Genomic DNA, 21,734 nt, shown 5'->3' with positions numbered 1-21,734 from the left:
TGGAGCATAATTACTGTCACTGACACCAACACTGTTCCTGCCACGGACACCAATGGCAGGGCACTATTCCTCCCACTGACACCAATTGCAGGCCACTATTCTTCCCACGGACACCAATGGCAGGGCACTATTCCTCCTACGGACACCAATGACAGGGCACTATTCCTCCCACTGACAACAATTGCAGGGCACTATTCCTCCCACGGACATCAATGACAGGACACTATTCCTCCCACTGACACCAATGGCAGGGCAATATTCCTCCCACTGACACCAATGGCAGGGCACTATTCCTCCCACTGGCACCAATGGCAGTTCACTATTCCTCTCACTGACACCAACTGCAGGGCACTATTCCTCCCACGGACATCAATGGCAGGGCACTATTCCTCCCACTGACACCAATGATAGGGCACTATTCCTCCCACTGGCACCAATGGCAGGGCACTATTCCTCCCACTGACACCAATGATAGGGCACTATTCCTCCCACTGGCACCAATGGCAGGGCACTATTCCTCCCACTGACACCATATGCAGGGCACTATTCCTCCCAATGACACCAATTGCAGGGCACTATTCCTCCCACGGACATCAATGACAGGGCACTATTCCTCCCACTGACACCAATGGCAGGGCACTATTCCTCCCACTGACACCAATGGCAGGGCACTATTCCTCCCACTGACACCAATGGCAGGGCACTATTCCTCTCACTGGCACCAATTGCAGGGCACTATTCCTCCCATTGACACCAATGGCAGGGCACTATTCCCCCCACTGACACCAATGATAGGGCACTATTCCTCCCACTGACACCAATGGCAGGGCACTATTCCTCCCACGGACATCAATGGCAGGGCACTATTCCTCCCATTGACACCAATGGCAGGGCACTATTCCTCCCACTGACACCAATGATAGGGCACTATTCCTCCCACTGACACCAATGGCAGGGCACTATTCCTCCCACTGGCACGAATTGCAGGGCACTATTCCTCCCATTGACACCAATGGCAGGGCACTATTCCCCCCACTGACATCAATGATAGGGCACTATTCCTCCCACTGGCACCAATGGCAGGGCACTATTCCTCCCACTGACACCAATGGCAGGGCACTATTCCTCCCACTGACACCAATGGCAGGGCACTATTCCTCCCGCAGACATCAATGACAGGGCACTATTCCTCCCACTGACACCAATGGCAGGGCACTATTCCTCCCACTAACACCAATGGCAGGGCACTATTCCTCTCACTGACACCAATGGCAGGGCACTATTCCTCCCACTGACACCAATTGCAGGGCACTATTCCTCCCGCGGACATCAATGACAGGGCACTATTCCTCCCACTGACACAAATGGCAGGGCACTATTCCTCCCACTGACACCAATGGCAGGGCACTATTCCTCCCACTGACACCAATGGCGGGGCACTATTCCTCCCCCTGACACCAATGGCGGGGCACTATTCCTCCCCCTGACACAAATGGCAGGGCACTATTCCTACCACTGACACCAATGGCAGGGCACTATTCCTCCCACTGACACCAATGGCAGGGCACTATTCCTCCCCCTGACACCAATGGCAGGGCACTATTCCTCCAACTGACACCAATGGCAGGGCACTATTTCTCCCACTAACACCAATGACAGGGCACTACTCCTCCCACTGACACCAATGGCAGGGCACTATTCCTCCCACTGACACCAATGGCAGGGCACTATTCCTCTCACTGACACCAATTGCAGGGCACTATTCCTCCCATTGACACCAATAGCAGGGCACTATTCCTCCCACTGACACCAATGATAAGGCACTATTCCTCCCACTGGCACCAATGGCAGGGCATTATTCCTCCCACTGACACCAATGGCAGGGCACTATTCCTGCCCCTGACACCAATGTCAGGGCACTATTCCTCCCACTGACACCATATGCAGGGCACTATTCCTCCCAATGACACCAATTGCAGGGCACTATTCCTCCCACGGACATCAATGACAGGGCACTATTCCTCCCACTGACACCAATGGCAGGGCACTATTCCTCCCACTGACACCAATGGCAGGGCACTATTCCTCCCACTGACACCAATGGCAGGGCACTATTCCTCTCACTGGCACCAATTGCAGGGCACTATTCCTCCCATTGACACCAATGGCAGGGCACTATTCCCCCCACTGACACCAATGATAGGGCACTATTCCTCCCACTGACACCAATGGCAGGGCACTATTCCTCCCACGGACATCAATGGCAGGGCACTATTCCTCCCATTGACACCAATGGCAGGGCACTATTCCTCCCACTGACACCAATGATAGGGCACTATTCCTCCCACTGACACCAATGGCAGGGCACTATTCCTCCCACTGACACCAATTGCAGGGCACTATTCCTCCCAATGACACCAATTGCAGGGCACTATTCCTCCCACGGACATCAATGACAGGGCACTATTCCTCCCACTGACACCAATGGCAGGGCACTATTCCTCCCACTGACACCAATGGCAGGGCACTATTCCTCTCACTGGCACGAATTGCAGGGCACTATTCCTCTCATTGACACCAATGGCAGGGCACTATTCCCCCCACTGACATCAATGATACGGCACTATTCCTCCCACTGGCACCAATGGCAGGGCACTATTCCTCCCACTGACACCAATGGCAGGGCACTATTCCTCCCACTGACACCAATGGCAGGGCACTATTCCTCCCGCAGACATCAATGACAGGGCACTATTCCTCCCACTGACACAAATGGCAGGGCACTATTCCTCCAACTGACACCAATGGCAGGGCACTATTCCTCCCACTAACACCAATGGCAGGGCACTATTCCTCTCACTGACACCAATGGCAGGGCACTATTCCTCCCACTGACACCAATTGCAGGGCACTATTCCTCCCGCGGACATCAATGACAGGGCACTATTCCTCCCACTGACACAAATGGCAGGGCACTATTCCTCCCACTGACACCAATGGCAGGGCACTATTCCTCCCACTGACACCAATGGCGGGGCACTATTCCTCCCCCTGACACCAATGGCGGGGCACTATTCCTCCCCCTGACACAAATGGCAGGGCACTATTCCTACCACTGACACCAATGGCAGGGCACTATTCCTCCCACTGACACCAATGGCAGGGCACTATTCCTCCCCCTGACACCAATGGCAGGGCACTATTCCTCCAACTGACACCAATGGCAGGGCACTATTTCTCCCACTAACACCAATGACAGGGCACTACTCCTCCCACTGACACCAATGGCAGGGCACTATTCCTCCCACTGACACCAATGGCAGGGCACTATTCCTCTCACTGACACCAATTGCAGGGCACTATTCCTCCCATTGACACCAATAGCAGGGCACTATTCCTCCCACTGACACCAATGATAAGGCACTATTCCTCCCACTGGCACCAATGGCAGGGCATTATTCCTCCCACTGACACCAATGGCAGGGCACTATTCCTGCCCCTGACACCAATGTCAGGGCACTATTCCTCCCACTGACACCAATGGCAGGGCACTATTCCTCCCACTGACACCAATGGCAGGGCACTATTCCTCCCCCTGACACCAATGGCGGGGCACTATTCCTCCCCCTGACACAAATGGCAGGGCACTATTCCTACCACTGACACCAATGGCAGGGCACTATTCCTCCCACTGACACCAATGGCAGGGCACTATTCCTCCCCCTGACACCAATGGCAGGGCACTATTCCTCCAACTGACACCAATGGCAGGGCACTATTTCTCCCACTAACACCAATGACAGGGCACTATTCCTCCCACTAACACCAATGGCAGGGCACTATTCCTCCCCCTGACACCAATGGCAGGGCACTATTCCTCCCACTGACACCAATGGCAGGCCACTATTCCTCCCCCTGACACCAATGGCAGGGCACTATTCATCCAACTGACACCAATGGCAGGGCACTATTCCTCCCACTAACACCAATGGCAGGCCACTATTCCTCCCCCTGACACCAATGGCAGGGCACTATTCCTCCAACTGACACCAATGGCAGGGCACTATTCCTCCAACTGACACCAATGGCAGGGCACTATTCCTAGCACTGACACCAATGACAGGGCACTATTCCTCCCATTGACACCGATGATGGGGGTTATTCCTTCCCCGCAAATCACATGATGCTACGTGCATTTGGAAGCCATTATCCTTTCATCGGCACCCCAAAGGCAATGCGATCCTGCCTCAATTGTTGCACGTAAAGCTTGTCGCCCAAAAAGAAGCTCATGTGACAAACGCACATAGGGCAGCCCATTCAAGTGAATGGGCTGTCCTATACAACATGCAAAATCGCGTGAAAATTGTGATGTAAAAATCGCATATCGGGAACATAGTGTGAACACGGCCTAAGAGAGGCTTGGTGATCGTCCATAGTAGGTTTTATTCATTACACCCAAGTTCCTCTTTTGTAGGTGACTTTGCCAGTTCCAGCACTCATCAGAAGTCTTAGGTTCCTATCACACGGGTTGTTGGGGGGCGGGAAAACTGGCGCTCAATCCATGATTTACAAGTGGACATGGTGTCACTGGGAACCACATTGCCAAAACTTTGCACTGTGGCAAATTTCCCACTGCAAGCAGTCACTGCCTGTCCAACTCTGCCATTTTAGGCTCCATTCACACCTATGCAGTTTGCTTTTTGTTCATTTTACAGTGCTTTTGAAGCGTTTTAGCTTTTTTTTTTAAAGTGGAATTTTTTTGGGTTTTGCTGGGCAGAATAAAAATGCAAAACGCAGCAAAAACGCACACATCCTGCATTTCAGCAGATTCTCCATTGAAATCTATTGCAGCAAAAACGTTGCTTTTTGCTTCTAAAAAAGTCTCTGACCCTTTCCAAAAACGCAGCAGCTCATAAAAGCCTAATGTGAACGTGCCCCATAGGAAACCATGTTAAATGGACTGTTTCTGCAAAAAGCAGTAAAAAAAAACGCATTGGTGGGAATGGAGCCTAAGTGGATGTTACCGTGCCAAAACTATGGGCCAAGTGTTTGGTGATGCCAAGGTCCCACAGTTTAACATTTCCATTTGTTAATTGAAAAAAAAAAAAAAGCAGTGTTGTCTCCTGAAAACCAGATAACCTCTTTTCATTGTGCTCTTAAAAAGCAATCCAGCACAGAATGCTTTTCAGGAGTGGTAAACAATATGTGTGAAAGGAGCCCAAGGCTAGGATCACACTACTGCAATCTGATTTTAATCCCATTTGAATTTACGATTATATGGTGCAACTTTGTTGCGACCTGGTTGCAGTTTGGATCTGGTTTGCATATTGTATGGGCCCTAATCGCATTAAAGTAGTACAGCAGGGGTGCTTAACGTGTGGCCCTTAGAGCCTTCTGATGTGGCCCTGGACCTAAAACTGAATGTAGGAGTTTTGGTGAGCTTTCAGAAAGTGCCCCACAACTGCAAGATATAATAGAAGTCTATGGCAAAGCCCGGCCAACCTGCAGGAGTGCTGCACCCGCATTGCATCAGTGTGAAAGCAGCCTTATAGGGGTCTCAGGACAGTAACATTTGTGGTTTGAGGGGGGCGGTAAAACCCCATGGTTGAAAAGTGTATTTATGACACTCCCCCAACCATTGATGTAGCACAATGGCGACCCTATCCCATGCTCTGTGTGGCCTCCCTATCACATTGTTCCATAAATAAACCTCTGATAGATCCATTACAAAATTTATATAAATTGATTATACTGCCATCAAATCGGCTTTTAAAATCATGTCACATGATCACACATCACATGATCACACTGTCCAGAAATAAAGTATAGAGACAATATAACTATACAGGACTAAAGCATTGAAAAAGCCCTCCCACCCAATCAGTGCACAGCTCAGTAAATAGCAGACATTCCCGAGTCTCCTTCCATATATATCCCCAAAATAGGAGGATTATTCCTCATTTCATGACAATGGGTGGAGCCATGTAAATAAGGGATGCACCAATACCGGTTTTTTTATCGGAGACGATGAGTACCGATACTTTCGTTAAAGTACTTGCCAATACCGAGGACATGCCCAGGGCTGGCCAATCAGAAGCTGTCTAGTCAGCACTGCAAAGAGAAAAGGGGAACAAGTTGCAGGGATTTAAAAGCCCCAGACCTGTGAAGTGGCTTTTCGTTGTCTGATAGCGGGGAATCGGTAATCTGGAACACCAGGACTGGGGGGGATGGGGAGGGAGTCCAGTGGACGGCTGGAACTATTGGAGGCTAGTGGACGGCTGGAACTATTGGAGGCTGGAAAGAGAGAGCCGCTGTAGGCTGGGAAGAGAGAGCCGCTGGAGGCTGGGAAGAGAGAGCCGCTGGCGGCTGGGAGGAGAGAGCCACCGGAGGCTTGGAGGGAGAGAGCTGCTGGAGGGAGAGAGCTGTAGGAGGCTTAGGGGGAGAGAGCCACTGGACGGAGAGAGCTGCTAGAGGCTGGGAGGAGAGAGCCGCTGGAGGCTTGGGGGGAGAGAGCCGCTGGAGGCTGGGGGGAGAGAGCCACTGGAGGCTGGGAAGAGAGAGTCGTGGGAGGCTGGGAAGAGAGAGTCGTGGGAGGCTGGGAAGAGAGAGTCGTGGGAGGAGAGAGTCGCTGGAGGCTGGGAGGAGAGAGCCGCTGGAGGCTTGGGGGAGAGAGACACTGGAGGCTTGTGGGAGAGAGACACTGGAGGCTTGTGGGAGAGACACTGAAGGTTGGAGGAAGAGAGCCGCTGGAGGCTGGGAGGAGGGAGTTGCTGGGGGGAGACAGCCGCTGGAGGCTTGGGAGGAGAGAGCTGCTGGAGGCTGGGAGGAGAGAACCGCTAGAGGCTTAAGGGGAGAGAAGCACTAGAGGCTTAAGGGGAGAGAGCCGCTGGAGGCTGGGAGCAGAGAGCCACTGGAGACTTGGGGGGGGGGAGAGACACTGGAGGCTGGAGGGAGAGAGCCACCTGAGGCTTGGGGGGAGAGAGCCACAGGAGGCTTGGAGGGAGAAAGCCACAGGAGGCTTGGAGGGAGAAAGCCACAGGAGGCTTGGAGGGAGAAAGCCACAGGAGGCTTGGAGGGAGAGAGCCGCTGGAGGCTGGGTGGAGAGAGCCGCTGGAGGCTGGGAATAGAGAGCCGCTGGAGGCTGGGAATAGAGAGCCACTGGAGGCTGGGAATAGAGAGTCGCTGGAGGAAGAGAGCTGCCGGAGGCTGGAGGGAGAGAGCCGCCGGAGGCTGGAGGGAGAGAGCCGCTAGAGGCTGGAAGGGAGCCGTTGGAGGAAGAGAACTGCTGGAGGCTTGGAGGGAGAGAGCCAGTGGAGGCTGGGAAGACAGAGCCGCTGGAGGCTGGGAGGAGAGAGACACTGGAGGCTTGGGGGAGAGAGACACTGGAGGCTGGAGGGAGAGAGCCACTGGAGACTTGGGGAGAGGGAGTTGCTGGGGGGAGAGAGCCGCTGGAGGCTTGGGGGGGGAGAGCCGCTGGAGGCTTGGGAGGAGAGAGCCGCTGGAGGCTTGGGGGGAGAGAGCTGCTGGAGGCTTGGGGGGAGAGAGCCGCTGGAGGCTTGGGGGAGAGAGCCGCTGGAGGGAGAGCACCGCTGGAGGCTTCGGAAGAGAGAGCCACTGGAGGCTGGGAGGAGAGAGTCACTGGAGGCTGGGAGGAGTGAGCAGCCGGAGGCTTGGGGGATAGGCACTGAAGGCTGGGGGGAGAGAGCTGCTGGAGGTTTGGGGGGAGAGAGCTGCTGGAGGCTGGGAGGAGAGAACTGCTGGAGGCTTGGGGGGAGAGAGACACTAGAGGCTGGGAGAGAGCCACTGGAGGCTTGGGGGGAGAGAGACACCGGAGGAAGAGAGCTGCTGGAGGCTGGGGGGATAGAGCCGCTGGAGGCTTGGGGGGAGGGAGCTGCTGGGGGGAGAGAGCCCCTGGAGGCTTGGGGGAGAGAGCCCCTGAAGGCTGGAGGGAGAGAGCCACTGGAGGCTGGGAGGAGAGAACCGCTGAAGGCTTGGGGGGGGAGAGCCGCTGGAGGCTGGGAGGAGAGAGCCACTGGAGGCTGGGGGGATAGAGCCGCTGGAGGCTTGGGGAGAGAGAGCCTTCTGGAGGGAGACACTGGAGGGAGAGAGCCGCCTGAGGCTTGGGGGGAAAGAGCCGCTGGAGGGAGAGAGCCGCTGGAAGGAGAGTCACTGCAGTCACTATATCCGGTCTCCCAGGACCCTGCATTCACTATATCCGGTCTCCCTGAATCCTGCATTCACTATATCCGGTCTCCCTGGACCCTGCATTCACTATATCTGGTCTCCCTGGACCTTGCAGTCACTATATCTGGTGTCCCAGGACCCTGCAGTCACTATATCTGGTCTCCATGGACCCTGCATTCACTATATCTGGTCTCCCTGGACCCTGCATTCGCTATATCTGGTCTCCACGGACCCTGCATTCACTATATCTGGTCCCCCCCAGACCCTGCATTCACTATATCCGCTCTCTCCAGGCCCTGCAGTCACTATATCTGGTCTCCCCGGACCGCGCATTCACTATATCTGGTCTCCCTGGACCCTTCAGTCACTATATCTGATCTCTCCGGACCCTGCACTCACTATATCTGGTCTCCCCGGACCCTGCATTTATTATATCCGCTCTCCCGGACCCTGCATTCACTATATCTGATCTCCCTGGACCCTGCATTCACTATATCTGGTCTCCCTGGACCCTTCAGTCACTATATCTGATCTCCCCGGACCCTGCATTCACTATATCTGGTCTCCCCGGACCCTGCATTTATTATATCCGCTCTCCCGGACCCTGCATTAACTATATCCGCTCTCCCGGATCCTGCATTCACTATATCCGCTCTCTCGGACCCTGCAGTCACTATATCTGGTCTCCCACAGCACACAACATGGAAATGAAATTATTTTAGTAAATATAAACTGCTAAATACCTTTTCTCATCAGCAGTATATTGCAGTCTTGTGACTTTTATCAGCATCCAGCACAGCACATGTTAAAGCTTGTATGAGGAATTTTCATTCTGCTATAGGAGGATGCAGAACCCCTGACCCTCTGTCTGGACAGTGCTGTTTGGCCCTGTGATGATCACATGCACTCTCCCAAGAAAAAACTCTCTATCAATACACACTAAACTGAGCATGTGCAGAAGTGCTACGGATTCAGTCTGTCTTATCAGGAGATAAGACATGGACATTTGAACAAGAGGAGGAGCAGAGAATACAGGATCAAAAGGCCTTTTTACACAATGCAGAGAATTAACCCCTTAAGTTCCACAGTGAGTATAACAAGCATGCTTTACTGCATATACAGACTGATTTTCCTGTTGTGGGTTCAGTAACACTGTAATGTGTGTACTGTGTGCTGCTTTTTACTACACAAGAATTGTTTTTTTTCCCTGCAAACTGATCATTCCCTCAGCACAGAGCCCCGTGTTGACTGTCAATACAGGGCTGAGGGCTGTGATTGGACAGCCATGAATCATTGGCAGGGATGTGCTGACAAGCTCCTGCTGTGCCAAATCACAGGGTAGTTGGCAGGCGGGGGCGCTCACGCGGAAACATGCACTGTGCCTGTAGGAGCCGACCCATGACAGTATATGTACTCTGGAGGGTCGGCAAGTAGCCCCCCCTATTACAGGCAGTATGGAGCAAAAAGATGGATCACAGATGGAGAATAGACCCGAATCCAGAGTCTCTGCCTATTTAGCATTTCAATGAGTTTTACATATTTGTCTAAAAGAGATCAAAGCGATATAAATTATATTATCAGTACGTGTTGATGGGTTAGATACGTTCACATGCCTTCACACACCGTTCTGTTGATTTCAGTGGAAAATACACGTGCCGAAAAATTAACAAGTATGAATGCAGCTAGAAGGTAGATGGGGGCAGAAAAAGGTCCTGTGATGCTTTTTTTGGGTGAAAGCTTCTCTTTAAAAAGACATCAGGGGTCTAAAAGACCCCTGATGTCTCACCTGTGCTCCAATGAAGCTGATGGAATGCAGATCTTCCCTGGCCATCCTGGAAGTGATGTTTTACATGTGGCTTCCAGGTCAGTAACAGAAAGAGGAGGCTGGTGAACGGATGTATTCGTTATTCGGATACATTGGTGGCATTAAAAGGGTTAAATGATTATGTATAGCAAACTATGGCCCTTTGCATGTCTATTAATCCTGCCCTTAGGGCTCGACTCCTCCCACTGAGGGCATAATTCCTGACACTGACACCAACAATGGGACACAATTTCTCCCACTGACACCAATGATGGGGCACTATTCCTCCTGCTGATACCAAGGATGGAGCACTATTCCTCCCACTAACACCAATGATTGGGCACTATTCCTCCCACTGACACCAATGATGAGGCAGTATTCCTCCCACTTACACCAATGATGGGGCACTATTCCTCCCACTGACACCAATGATGAGGCACTATTCCTCCCACTGACACCAATGATGAGGCAGTATTCCTCCCACTGACACCAATGATGAGGCAGTATTCCTCCCACTGACACCAATGATGGGGCACTATTCCTCCTATTGACACCAATGATGGCACACTATTCCTCCCCCTGACACCATAGATGGGACCAGGGGCGGACTGAAAACTCATGGGGCCCCCAGGCAATAGGGGATCATGGGGCCCCTGTGTCCTTGCCCAAACTCAAAAAAGCCTATGAAAAAGGTACCAGGGGCATCTCATGGGGCCCCCTACTGACCCCAGGCCCTCGGGCAGTGCACGAGTTTCCATGTTGTCAGTCCGCCCCTGGATGGGACACTATTCCTCTCACTGACACCAATGAGGGGGCATTATTCCTCCCACTGACACCAATGATGATTAACTATTCCTCCTACTAATATCAATGATGGGGCACTATTCCTCCTATTGACACCAATGAAGGTGCACTATTCCTCCCACTGACACCAATGATAGTGCACTATTCCTCTCAGCGACACCAATGATGGGGCACTATTCCTCTCACTGACACCAATGATGGGGCACTATTCCTCTCACTGACACCAATGATGGGGCACTATTCCTCTTGCTGACACCAATGATTGAGCACTATTCCTCCCACTGACACCAATGATGAGACACTATTCCTCCCACTGACACCAATGATGGGTCACTATTCCTCCTATTGACACCAATGATGGCACACTATTCCTCCCCCTGACACCAAAGATGGGATACTATTCCTCTCGCTTGAACCAATGATGGTGCACTATTCCTCTCGCTTGAACAAATGATGGAGCACTATTCCTCTCGCTGACACCAATGATTGGGCAATATTCCTCTCAATGACACCAATGATGGTGCACTATTCCTCTCGCTGACATCAATGATTGGGCAATATTCCTCTCAATGACACCAATGATGGGGCAATATTCCTCTCAATGACACCAATGATGGGGCATTGTTGATTACACCAGGTGACAGTCCAGCCCCTTTAAAGTTTGAAGAATAGTAAACTGACCCTTTGTTTAGAAAGTCTGGCGATCCCTGAAGTAAAGTATAGAAATGTATGAAAGAACAACACAAAGGTTTCTCTATAGTGTATGCAACATTGGATTTAAAAAGTAGATTCTAGTACATGTTTATACATAGTATATCCACTATAACCCCACTGGCTTTTTTTTTTTTTTCCAGCAGAGACCTTGTAGAATACAATGGCAATCGTTTAAATTTTTTATGTCACACTGTGTTTGTGCATCGGTTTTTCAAATCAAATAAATTTTGTTGCGCCTTCCCTAATTATTAAAAAATCAATACCTTAATACAGTGGTCCCCAAACTGCGGCCTGGGGTCCAGATACGGCCCTTTGCTTGCTTTTATACGGCTCTTGGGGCACCCACTGATCCACTGATACCAACAATGGGACATAATTCCCAATGACACCAACAATGGGGCACAATTCCTCTCAATGACACCAACAATGGGCACAATTCCTTTCAATGATACCAATGATGGGTCACAATTCCTCTCTATGACACCAATGATGGGGCACAACTCCTGTTAATGATACCAATGATGGGGCACAATTCCTCTCAGTGACACCAACAATGGATCAAAATTCCTCTCAATGACACCAATGATGGGTCACAATTCCTCTCAATGACACCAATGATGAGGTCACAATTCCTCCCAAAGGCACCAACGATTGGGCACAATTCCTCTCTATGACACCAACGATGAGGCACAATTCCTCTCAGTGACACCAATGATGGGTCACAATGCCTCTCAATTATACCAATGATGGGTCACAATTCCTCCCAAAGACACCAATGAAGGGCACAATTCCTCTCAATGACACCAGCAATGGGCCACAATTCCTCTCAATGACACCAATGATGAGTCACAATTCCTCCCAATGACACCAACGACGGGTCACAATTCCTCCCAAAGACACAAATGATTGGTCACAATTCTTCCCAAAGACACCAGTGATGGGGCACTATTCCTCCCAATGACACCAATGATGGGTCACAATTCCTTCCAATGACACCAATGATGGGTCACAATTCCTCCCAAAGACACCAATGAAGGGGCATTATTCCTCCCAAAGACACCAATGAAGGTGCACTATTACTCCTAAAGACACCAATGAAGGGGCATTATTCTTCCCACTGATCCCAATAATGGGGTGCTTCTCCTCCCACTGACACCAAAGATGGGGCACTGTCTATTTCCACTGAAGTAAGGACCTTTTCTACACCCAACAGTGAAAGTCTGGCCCCCCTTAAGTCTGAAGGACAATAAACTGCCCCTTTGTTTAGTCAGTTTGGAGCCCCCTGTGTTCATACAATGCAATGTCATATATGTGATCAGTAAACAAAAATAATATCGTGCAAACAAGTGATAAATGCATAAAAATATTTCTTATAAATTTTTTCAAGTGCAATTTTTTCAGACAAAATACACTTTAGCGAATAAAAAAAAAGCAAAACACAACATATAACCCAATTATTTTGTAAATTATGAAAGCTGAGGTTGTGCGGAGTAAATAGATGCCTAACATGTCATGCTTTAAAATTGCGCACTCTCGTGGAATGGTGAAAAAACTGCGAGACTTGAAAATCTCCAGAGGTAATGTTTAAAAAATGTTTACAGCTTACCAGGGTCGGACTGACAGCTCATGGGGCCCCTGGGCAATAGGGGACCATGGGGCCCCTGTGTCCTTGTCCAAACTCAAAAAAGCCTATGGAAAAGGTACCAGGGGCATCTCATGGGGCCCCCTACTGACCCCGGGCCCTCGGGCAGTGCCCGAGTTTCCAAATGGTCAGTCCGCCCCTGCAGCTTACCTATTTGGAGATACAAAGGAGGTCTATCGCTAAGATTTTTTATCTCAATCTAACGTTCACTGCGAACACCGTTTACATATACGCACACACTTTACGTGTGCGTTCGTTTCTGCGCACGAGCACAAAAGGATGGGGGCACTTTATTTTTTTTCTTCTTATTTTATTAAATTTTTTAATTTTTACACTGTCCCTTTAATTTTAATTTTTTTTATCACTTTTGTTCCTATTACAAGACCTGTCAACATCCCTTGTAATAGAAATACGGGATGACAGGTCCTCTTTATGGAGAGATCAGGGGTCTATAGGACCCCAAATTTCTGCGCACAAGCACAAAAGGATGGGGGCGCTTTATTTTATTTTTTTCATTTTTACACTGTCCCTTTAATTTTTATTTTTTATCACTTTTATTCCTATGACAAGGCATGTCAACATCCCTTGCAATAGAAATACGGGACGACACGTCCTCTTTATGGAGAGATCAGGGGTCTATATGACCCCAAATTTCTCCTCTACCTATTATAAGCAAAAAATTAAAAAAAAAATCTTGATCTTTTACATAAAAAAAAAAGAAGCTGTTTATTGCTACCCACATGTGCTTCTTTGGCAGGACAAACTCAAGGCAACCCATTCACTGACATGCATGACACATGGAATTGCATGTAATTTGCACTGAAAAAAATACAGTGACTGGCATTGATCAGGTGCAGAAAAACACCAATCACCCCACATAGTATGAACAGGCTGTAAATGAATAAAAGCTGACCATCGTAAGCACCCGTTAGTGGTAAGTGGTTTGTCTCAAACCTTTAACTGACACTTTTGCTGGACAGCTTGGTCTGTTAGCATTTTTCTGCGCTGCACATTAGACCATCGCTATGATGTCAACAGTGCCAAAGTGGAAAAATGTTGATCACTGCACACAGTGGGAACGAGCCCTTACAGGAAATTTAAAATAACAGACCTACTGGCGGGATCAACAGGTAATCATACAATTTTTCGGGGGAACTCCAAGTACCGTATTTTTTGCTCCATAAGACGCACTTTTTTCCCCCCAAAAAAGGGGGGGAAATGTCAGTGCGTCTTATGGAGCGAATATAAAGCGGCCGGTCCGGTATTTTTGCGGCCACCATGTCAGAATATCGGGCCGGCCGCTCAGCTGTTCTCTCCTGCAGGGCCTTACCTGTTCCTCGCTCCAGTGCTGCACAGTCTTCCCTCGCTGGCTTCTGTGACAGCCGGGTGCCCACTGTGCATGTGCGGCGCTTTGTGAATGATCCGGTGTCTTCTGGGACACATGAAAGGTTCCAGAAGGCGCCGGGCCATTCACAAAGCGCAGCGCTTCTCGTACATGCGCAGTGGGCACCCGGCTGTCACAGAAGCCGGCCCGGGAAGAAGAGGGAAGGCAACTCCGCGGAAGTGGGAGCAGGTACCTGTCAAATTCAGGTACCCGCTCCCCCTCCCTCCCCAAAGGTCAGCAGTCTCCGGTCATTCCCTTCACTGTCTGCAGTCTCTGGTCATCCCCTGCACTGTCTGCAGTCTCTGATCATTCCCTGCACTGTCCGCAGTCTCTGGTCATTCCCTGCACTGTCCGCAGTCTCTGCTCATCCCCTGCACTGTCCGCAGTCTCTGGTCATTCCCTGCACTGTCCGCAGTCTCTGGTCATTCCCTTCACTGTCTGCAGTCTCTGGTCATCCCCTGCACTGTCCGCAGTCTCTGGTCATCCCCTGCACTGTCCGCAGTCTCTGGTCATCCCCTGCACTGTCCACAGTCTCTGGTTATTCCCTGCACTGTGTCCGCAGTCTCTGGTCATCCCCTGTACTATGTCCGTAGTCTCTGGTCATCCCCTGTACTATGTCCGCAGTCTCTGGTCATCTCCTGTACTATGTCCGCAGTCTCTGGTCATCTCCTGTACTATGTCCGCAGTCTCTGGTCATCTCCTGTACTATGTCCGCAGTCTCTGGTCATCTCCTGTATTGTGTCCGCAGTCTCTGGTCATCCCCTGTACTGTGTCTGCAGTCCATTGGTTCAGAATATTTTTTTTTCTTGTTTTTCACCTCTAAAACCTAGGTGCATCTTATGGTCAGGTGTGTCTTATGGAGCGAAAAATACGGTAATGGTATGACAGACTACATCATATATGTCATTTTTGATTTTGCACATAGTCCAAAGCCAAAACCTTTTTTCATACAGTTTTGGATACAGTAGGGAAGTTTTATTTCTGGTGTCCCTTTGGGGAGATTTCCATTCACTCCCTGTCCCATAGACAAAACAGGAAATGAGTCAAAACTTCATGTGGGGCTATTCAAACGTTGAAATGCTGCGTAACATGAACACTTCCTGGCAGTGCTGGGACAAGGTCACCAGGGTGAAGATGGCTAAATGCGACCCCCCCCCAGCATAAGGTGGAGTCCCCAGTAGAGTTCTCCTTTACATCAAGTGTTCTTAACAGAGTCCCCCTTTACATCAGGTGTCCCCAGAATAGTCCCCCTTTACGTCAGGTGTCCCCAGTAGAGTCCTCCTTTACATCAGGTGTCCCGAACAGAGTCCCCATATACATCAAGTTTCCCCAATAAAGTCCCACTGCACATGGGGTGTCCACAGTAGAGTCCCTCTTTACATTGGGTGTCCCCAATAGGGTCCCCCTTTACATCTGGTGTCCATAGTAGAGTCCCCCTTTACATCAAGTGTCCCCAGTAGAGTCACACTGTACATGGGGTGTCCCCAGTAAAGTCCTCCTTTACATCAGGTGTCCCCAGTAAAGTCCCCCTTTACTTCAGGTGTCCCCAGTACAGTGCTCTTTTACAACAGGTGTTCCCAGCAGAGTCCCCTTTTACATCAGGTGTCCCCAGTAGAGTCCCCCTTTACATCAGGTGCCCCAATACAGTCCTCCATTACATCAGGTATCCCCAACAGAGTCACTTTACTTCAGGTGTCCCAGTAGAGTCCCCTTTTACATCAGGTGTCCCCAGGAGAGTCCCCCTTTACATCAGGTGCCCCCCAATACAGTCCTCCATTACATCAGGTGTCCCCAGTACAGTCCTCCTTTACATCAGGTGTCCCCAGAAGAGTCCCCCTTTACATCAGGTGTCCCCAGTACAGTCCTCCTTTACATCAGGTGTCCCCAGTACAGTCCTCCTTTACATCAGGTGTTCCCAGTAGAGTCCCCCTTTACATCAGGTGCCCCCAATACAGTCCTCCATTACATCAATTGTCCCCAGCAGAGTCACTCTTTACAACAGGTGTCCCAAGTAGAGCCCCCTTTACTTCAGGTGTCCCAGTAGAGTCCCCCTTTACATCAGGTGTCCCCAGTACAGTCCTCCTATACATCAGGTGTCCCCAGTAGAGTCCCCCTTTACTTCAGATGTCGCAGTACAGTCCCCCTTTACATCAGGTGTCCCCAGTACAGTCCTCCTTTACATCAGGTGTCCCCGGTAGAGTCCCCCTTCGCATTAGATGTCCCCAGTAGAGTCCCTCTTTATGTCAGGTGTCCCCAATAGAGTCCCCCTTTACATCAGGTGCCCCCATGTTTCCGAGTTGTTTCCCCCCATTTTTCCCCTTGTACTGGGAGATCGGTACTCACAGTTTCTCCTTCCTCTCTCCATTCCTGTGACAAGTCACATAACAAGGGGAGAATGGAAGAAGGTCACAGTCCACCCTCCTTCCTCAGCAGCACAGCACAGGACAGTTCTCTGTCTCTGCGCTGGCTCTTTTCCGCCCTATGCAGGCTGGAGGTAGGAGAAAGGCAAATTGCTGCTCCTTCTGAAAGGAGTGACACTTCAGTCATTCCTGTCAGTAAAGAGCAGGACGAGCAGCCAATTCAACAACGCTCCCCTCAACAAAGCACCCAGGTGCCCTCTTGACCCCCCACTCCTGCTTTCTGAAAGATGCAGAGACTACAGTATAGCAGAGGAGCCAAATTTGTCCTGGCCTGCTGTTTTACAATGCGCACTGCCCTACAATGACATATGTTAACAATGCATTGTGTTGCGCTTGAACTAAATTTTTTCCAGCTCATATCAGCACAACGAACCAGTGTAAACTGCTCCCTTTTTTCACAAATCCTTGTGCCGGCATGCATTGAAAAAATGTGCCAATGTTTGGGACATCTGACAGTTGTCAAAGCAACATATATCCCCATTCCCCTCTATCCTGCGATGGTGACATCCTATATGTTTGAGTTTTTCCTCACTTTCTGCCTCAGTTTTTGCCTCAGGATCATAACTTTGAAACTCAGAATTCTGATTTTTAATCTCAGAATTATAACTTTGAAATTCAAAATTCTGATTTTGAGTGTCCATTCACACATAGGCTTTAATCAGCATTTTTGGCAGGGGTGTTTTTTGGCTGGAAAAAATCCCCAGAACTAGTGGGTTTCTAGAGGGGTTTTTTTAACTGTAAAAGGCTCTAACGCTGAAACACAAAGAAAACATGGCAAACCAGTGTTTTTGGATTTTTTTTAAGCAAAAACATTTTTTTTGTGTAAAAAAATGATAAAAACCGCGAACGTGAAAAAATGCCAAAAAATGCTGAAAAACTCGTATTTTACAAACACTTTACAAAGCTAATGCTACCAGCATTATTAAAACGCTTAGTGTGCATGGAGCCTTAATCTCAGAATTATAACTTTGAAACTCGGAATTCTGATTTTTAATCTCAGAATTATAACTTTGAAGTTCAGAATTCTGATTTTTAATCTCAGAATCATAACTTTGAAACTAGAATTCTGATTTTTAATCTCAGAATTATAACTTTGAAACTAGAATTCTAATTTTTAATCTCAGAATCATAATTTTGAAACTAGAATTCTGATTTTTAATCTCAGAATTAGAACTCTGAAACTGAGAATCCTGATTTTTAATCTCAGAATCATAATTTTGAAACTAGAATTCTGATTTTTAATCTCAGAATCATAACTTTGAAACTAGAATTCTGATTTTTAATCTCAGAATCATACCTTTGAAAATCAGAATTCTGACTTTTAGTCTCAGAATCATAACTTTGAAACTCAGAATTCTGACCTTTAATCTCAGAATCATAACTTTGAAACTCAGAATTCTGATTTTTAATCTCAGAATCATAACTTTGAAACTAGAATTCTGATTTTTAATCTCAGAATTATAACTTTGAAACTGAATTTTGTCATAAATGTTAGGATGGCCTCAGGGCTCTACTATAGGAGAAATCAACTACATTTGTCAGAGTAATAGAGTAAAACAAAGGTGTATACTTTGCCAATCTCCACATAAAGCTTTATCCTTCAGGCCTGGTTCACACCAATGCGTTTTTGAGTGCTTTTTGCAGAAACGCAGTACAATCCATTTAGCATGGTGTCCTATGGGACACGTTCACGTCTATGCTTTTTTGAGCTGCTGCATTTTGGGAAAGGGTTTTTTTGTCTTTGGTACAATAGAGTTCAATGGAGATGCTGCTGAAACGCATGCAGTGCTTTATTCGGGACAGCAACAAAAACATTTCCCCTCTGCCCAGCAAAAAAAAACAAAAAAAAAAGTTGAAAAAAAAACCACAGTAAAAACATTGCAAAAAGCATTGCAAAAAACATCAAAATAAACTGCCTAGGTGTGAACCAAGCCTTAGAGAGAGCAGAGTGGACAGATGTAGACAGGACCAAGGTGTGACACCCAGACTCTTAAATACCAGAGAAGATTTAAAGGGGGAAGACGGGGCAAGACGGGGGAGGTGAGCCAGTAAGACAAGCTGCATCTTAAAGTGCTGCCTGTCAGTGCTATGGGTGGGGAACTCTGAGAGATGTCACAATCTGTCTTTGATACTGACACTTTCTTACAAGTGTCTGTCTCAAGGGCCCCTCTCATGTTTCACCCTGAAAATGACACAGACGCCCAGCGACCTGCACAACGCCTCCTCCTATTCCCAGACACCTCCATTACAATTGTGTGTGTGCCCACTTACCAGCTACAACAAGGAGATCACATCCACCGCCATTGTACAGAAAGGTGCACAACAAAGAAATCTATCCATCTCAGTAAATACATATGGTGTAGAAAAAGATATGAAGACAGATAGATAGATAGATAGATAGATAGATAGATAGATAGATAGATAGATAGATAGATAGATAGATAGATAGAGAGATAGACAGATAGACAGATAGACAGATAGACAGATAGACAGATAGATAGATAGATAGATAGATAGATAGATAGATAGATAGATAGATAGATAGATAGATAGATAGATAGATAGATATCACTATTATATCTTTCTGTCTATCAGTCTATTTCTATTCTATCTTCCTATCCAACAATCTACCTATCTATCTCATTTAATATATATGATGTAGAAAGAGATAGGTAAATAGATAGTAAATTAGAAAATAGATAGATATTAACTAATCTAATAAATAATTAATTATATATTTTTATCTATCAACATGTTTACATTTTATCAATTAATACATATGCTGTAGAAAGATATAAGAGAATATATAGATAGATAGATAGATAGATAGATAGATAGATAGATAGATAGATAGATAGATAAATAGATAGATAGATATTAACTAATTGTAAAGCGCTGAGAAAACATAATAATAATAATAATAATGATAATCTAATAAATAATGAATGATATATTTCTATCTATCAATATGTTTACATTTTATCTTCCTATCCAACAATCTATCTATCTATGTCAATTAATACATATGATGTAGAAAGATATAAGAAGATAGACAAATAGATAGATAGAATATAAATAGATAGATAAATAAAAAATAGGAAGATAAAATCAAAATAGATAGATAGATAGATAGATAGATAGATAGATAGATAGATAGATAAATTAACAAATCCATCTATCTATTTCTTTTCTATTTTATTATCTATCTGTTAATAAATACTGTATGCTGTAGAAAGAAATATGTAGATAGATAGATAAAAAATCTATTTATCTATCTCAATTAATACATATGATGTAGAGGGAAATGTGAAGATAAACAGGTAGATAGATAAATAGATTGAAGGATAGGAAATAATAGATAGATAATAAAGGGACATATATATAGATAGATATATAGATAGATAGATAGATAGATAGATATTAACTAATCTATTCAATATTTAATTATATATCTATCTATTTAATTCTATCTATCACTATTTCCATTCTATCTTCCTATTCAACAATCTATATATCTATCTATGCCAATGAATACATATGATGTAGAAACAAATGTGAAGGAAGATAGATAGATAGATAGATAGATAGATAGATAGATAGATAGATAGATTATATATATATTTATTAATCCATTTCTATCTATCAATCTATTTCTATCTTCCTATCCAATCTAAATTATATTCTAAAATTCCTTTTCCTTCATTTTGTTTTCATTTTGTTCCTCTTTAAGAAGAACCCCATCCTGGTATAAGCCCCCATATACCCCAGACAGTACGTCCTGGATGCAACATTCCAAAATCAGCGACTTTGCCCTGAAGTTGATTCGTATTGAGAAGCAGAGGAACTTTTTCCAGGAACACGGATTTCCAGGGACAAATCCTGAAAAGCCGGGACTGTTCCTGGAAGTCAGGGTCACCTGGCAACGGTGTGACAGTTGAAGAAAATCCACCGGAGAGGGTTGCCTGTATGCAGAGGACTCACGGATGGCCAAGTGTGCCGTTTGTAAAGACGGTGTGGAAGCCAGAGGAGGCTAGAAAACTTTTGGTGAAGATGGAAGCTTGTGCGGCGCGCTGGACCCATCGGAGGGGTGATATAGAGTGGGAAAGTTCTGGGATGTAGGTACTGAGCTAGGCGGCCCTGCAGAGGACAGAGGAGCAGAGACAGATGGAGGAAACGCTGGAGACCAAAGTTTTTACCTGTGATAAGCCGCATGTCGAGGCCCAGGAATAGTCAGTGGTTGGGGTTTGCTGGTAGTAGCCCAGCTGTCTCTTTAGTAGCCAGGGCAGAGAGTGCCATGTCTCGCTGTTACCTTCCTTTAAAACCAGACTGGGTGATCTGTGGGAGGGTGGAGGGAGAGGAGGAGAGAGGAAGGAGGGGGGAGCAGGAATTTTTGGGAGGGAGAGAGAATTGGAGCCTCTCCCCTGACGTCATATGAGTAACCACAGAGAAAAAGAGAGAGAGAGAGAGAGGAAGTGAGAAGGAAGAGAGGGAGGGAGAGAGAGAAAGTTATCAGGCTCCGAAAGGGCAAGAGGTGTCAGGATCAGAGAACCCGTGTCCACATCCCACCTAAAGACCCTGTTCACATGGGAATCTCTCACCTCAAGGGGTTCACAAACTTTTAGGGCCCATTCAAACACTTGCTGCACCTTAGCATGCATTATGTTAAGCTGGAATGGGATGCCTAGTGCACTAGAATGCACCAAAATGAAGCGTTGCAATGAACGCCTGAATGCGTTTGGTTGCCATTCAGAATAAACATCGCACAAACACAGGTAACTTGTG

General features: G+C 47.4%; 1 protein-coding gene across 1 annotated transcript in view; it reads right to left on the bottom strand.

Annotated features, from left to right (window-relative positions):
* CLCF1 (cardiotrophin like cytokine factor 1) overlaps positions 1–21,359 on the bottom strand; it is a 114,710-nt gene extending 93,351 nt beyond the window's left edge. The window contains exon 1 of the mRNA XM_089683706.1: positions 21,149–21,359. Coding sequence (XP_089539832.1) covers positions 21,149–21,164 — 16 coding nt within the window. The 5' untranslated portion in view covers positions 21,165–21,359. The remainder of the gene's footprint in view (positions 1–21,148) is intronic.
* Positions 21,360–21,734: the final 375 nt, after the last annotated feature.

The sequence above is a fragment of the Staurois parvus genome, unplaced genomic scaffold (assembly GCF_062004578.1).
Source record: "Staurois parvus isolate SC_StPar_1 unplaced genomic scaffold, SC_StPar_1.0 ptg000320l, whole genome shotgun sequence".
Lineage (NCBI taxonomy): Eukaryota > Metazoa > Chordata > Amphibia > Anura > Ranidae > Staurois > Staurois parvus.
Note: the sequence above shows the minus strand (reverse complement) of the source record. Positions and strands in the feature narration are given on the sequence as shown.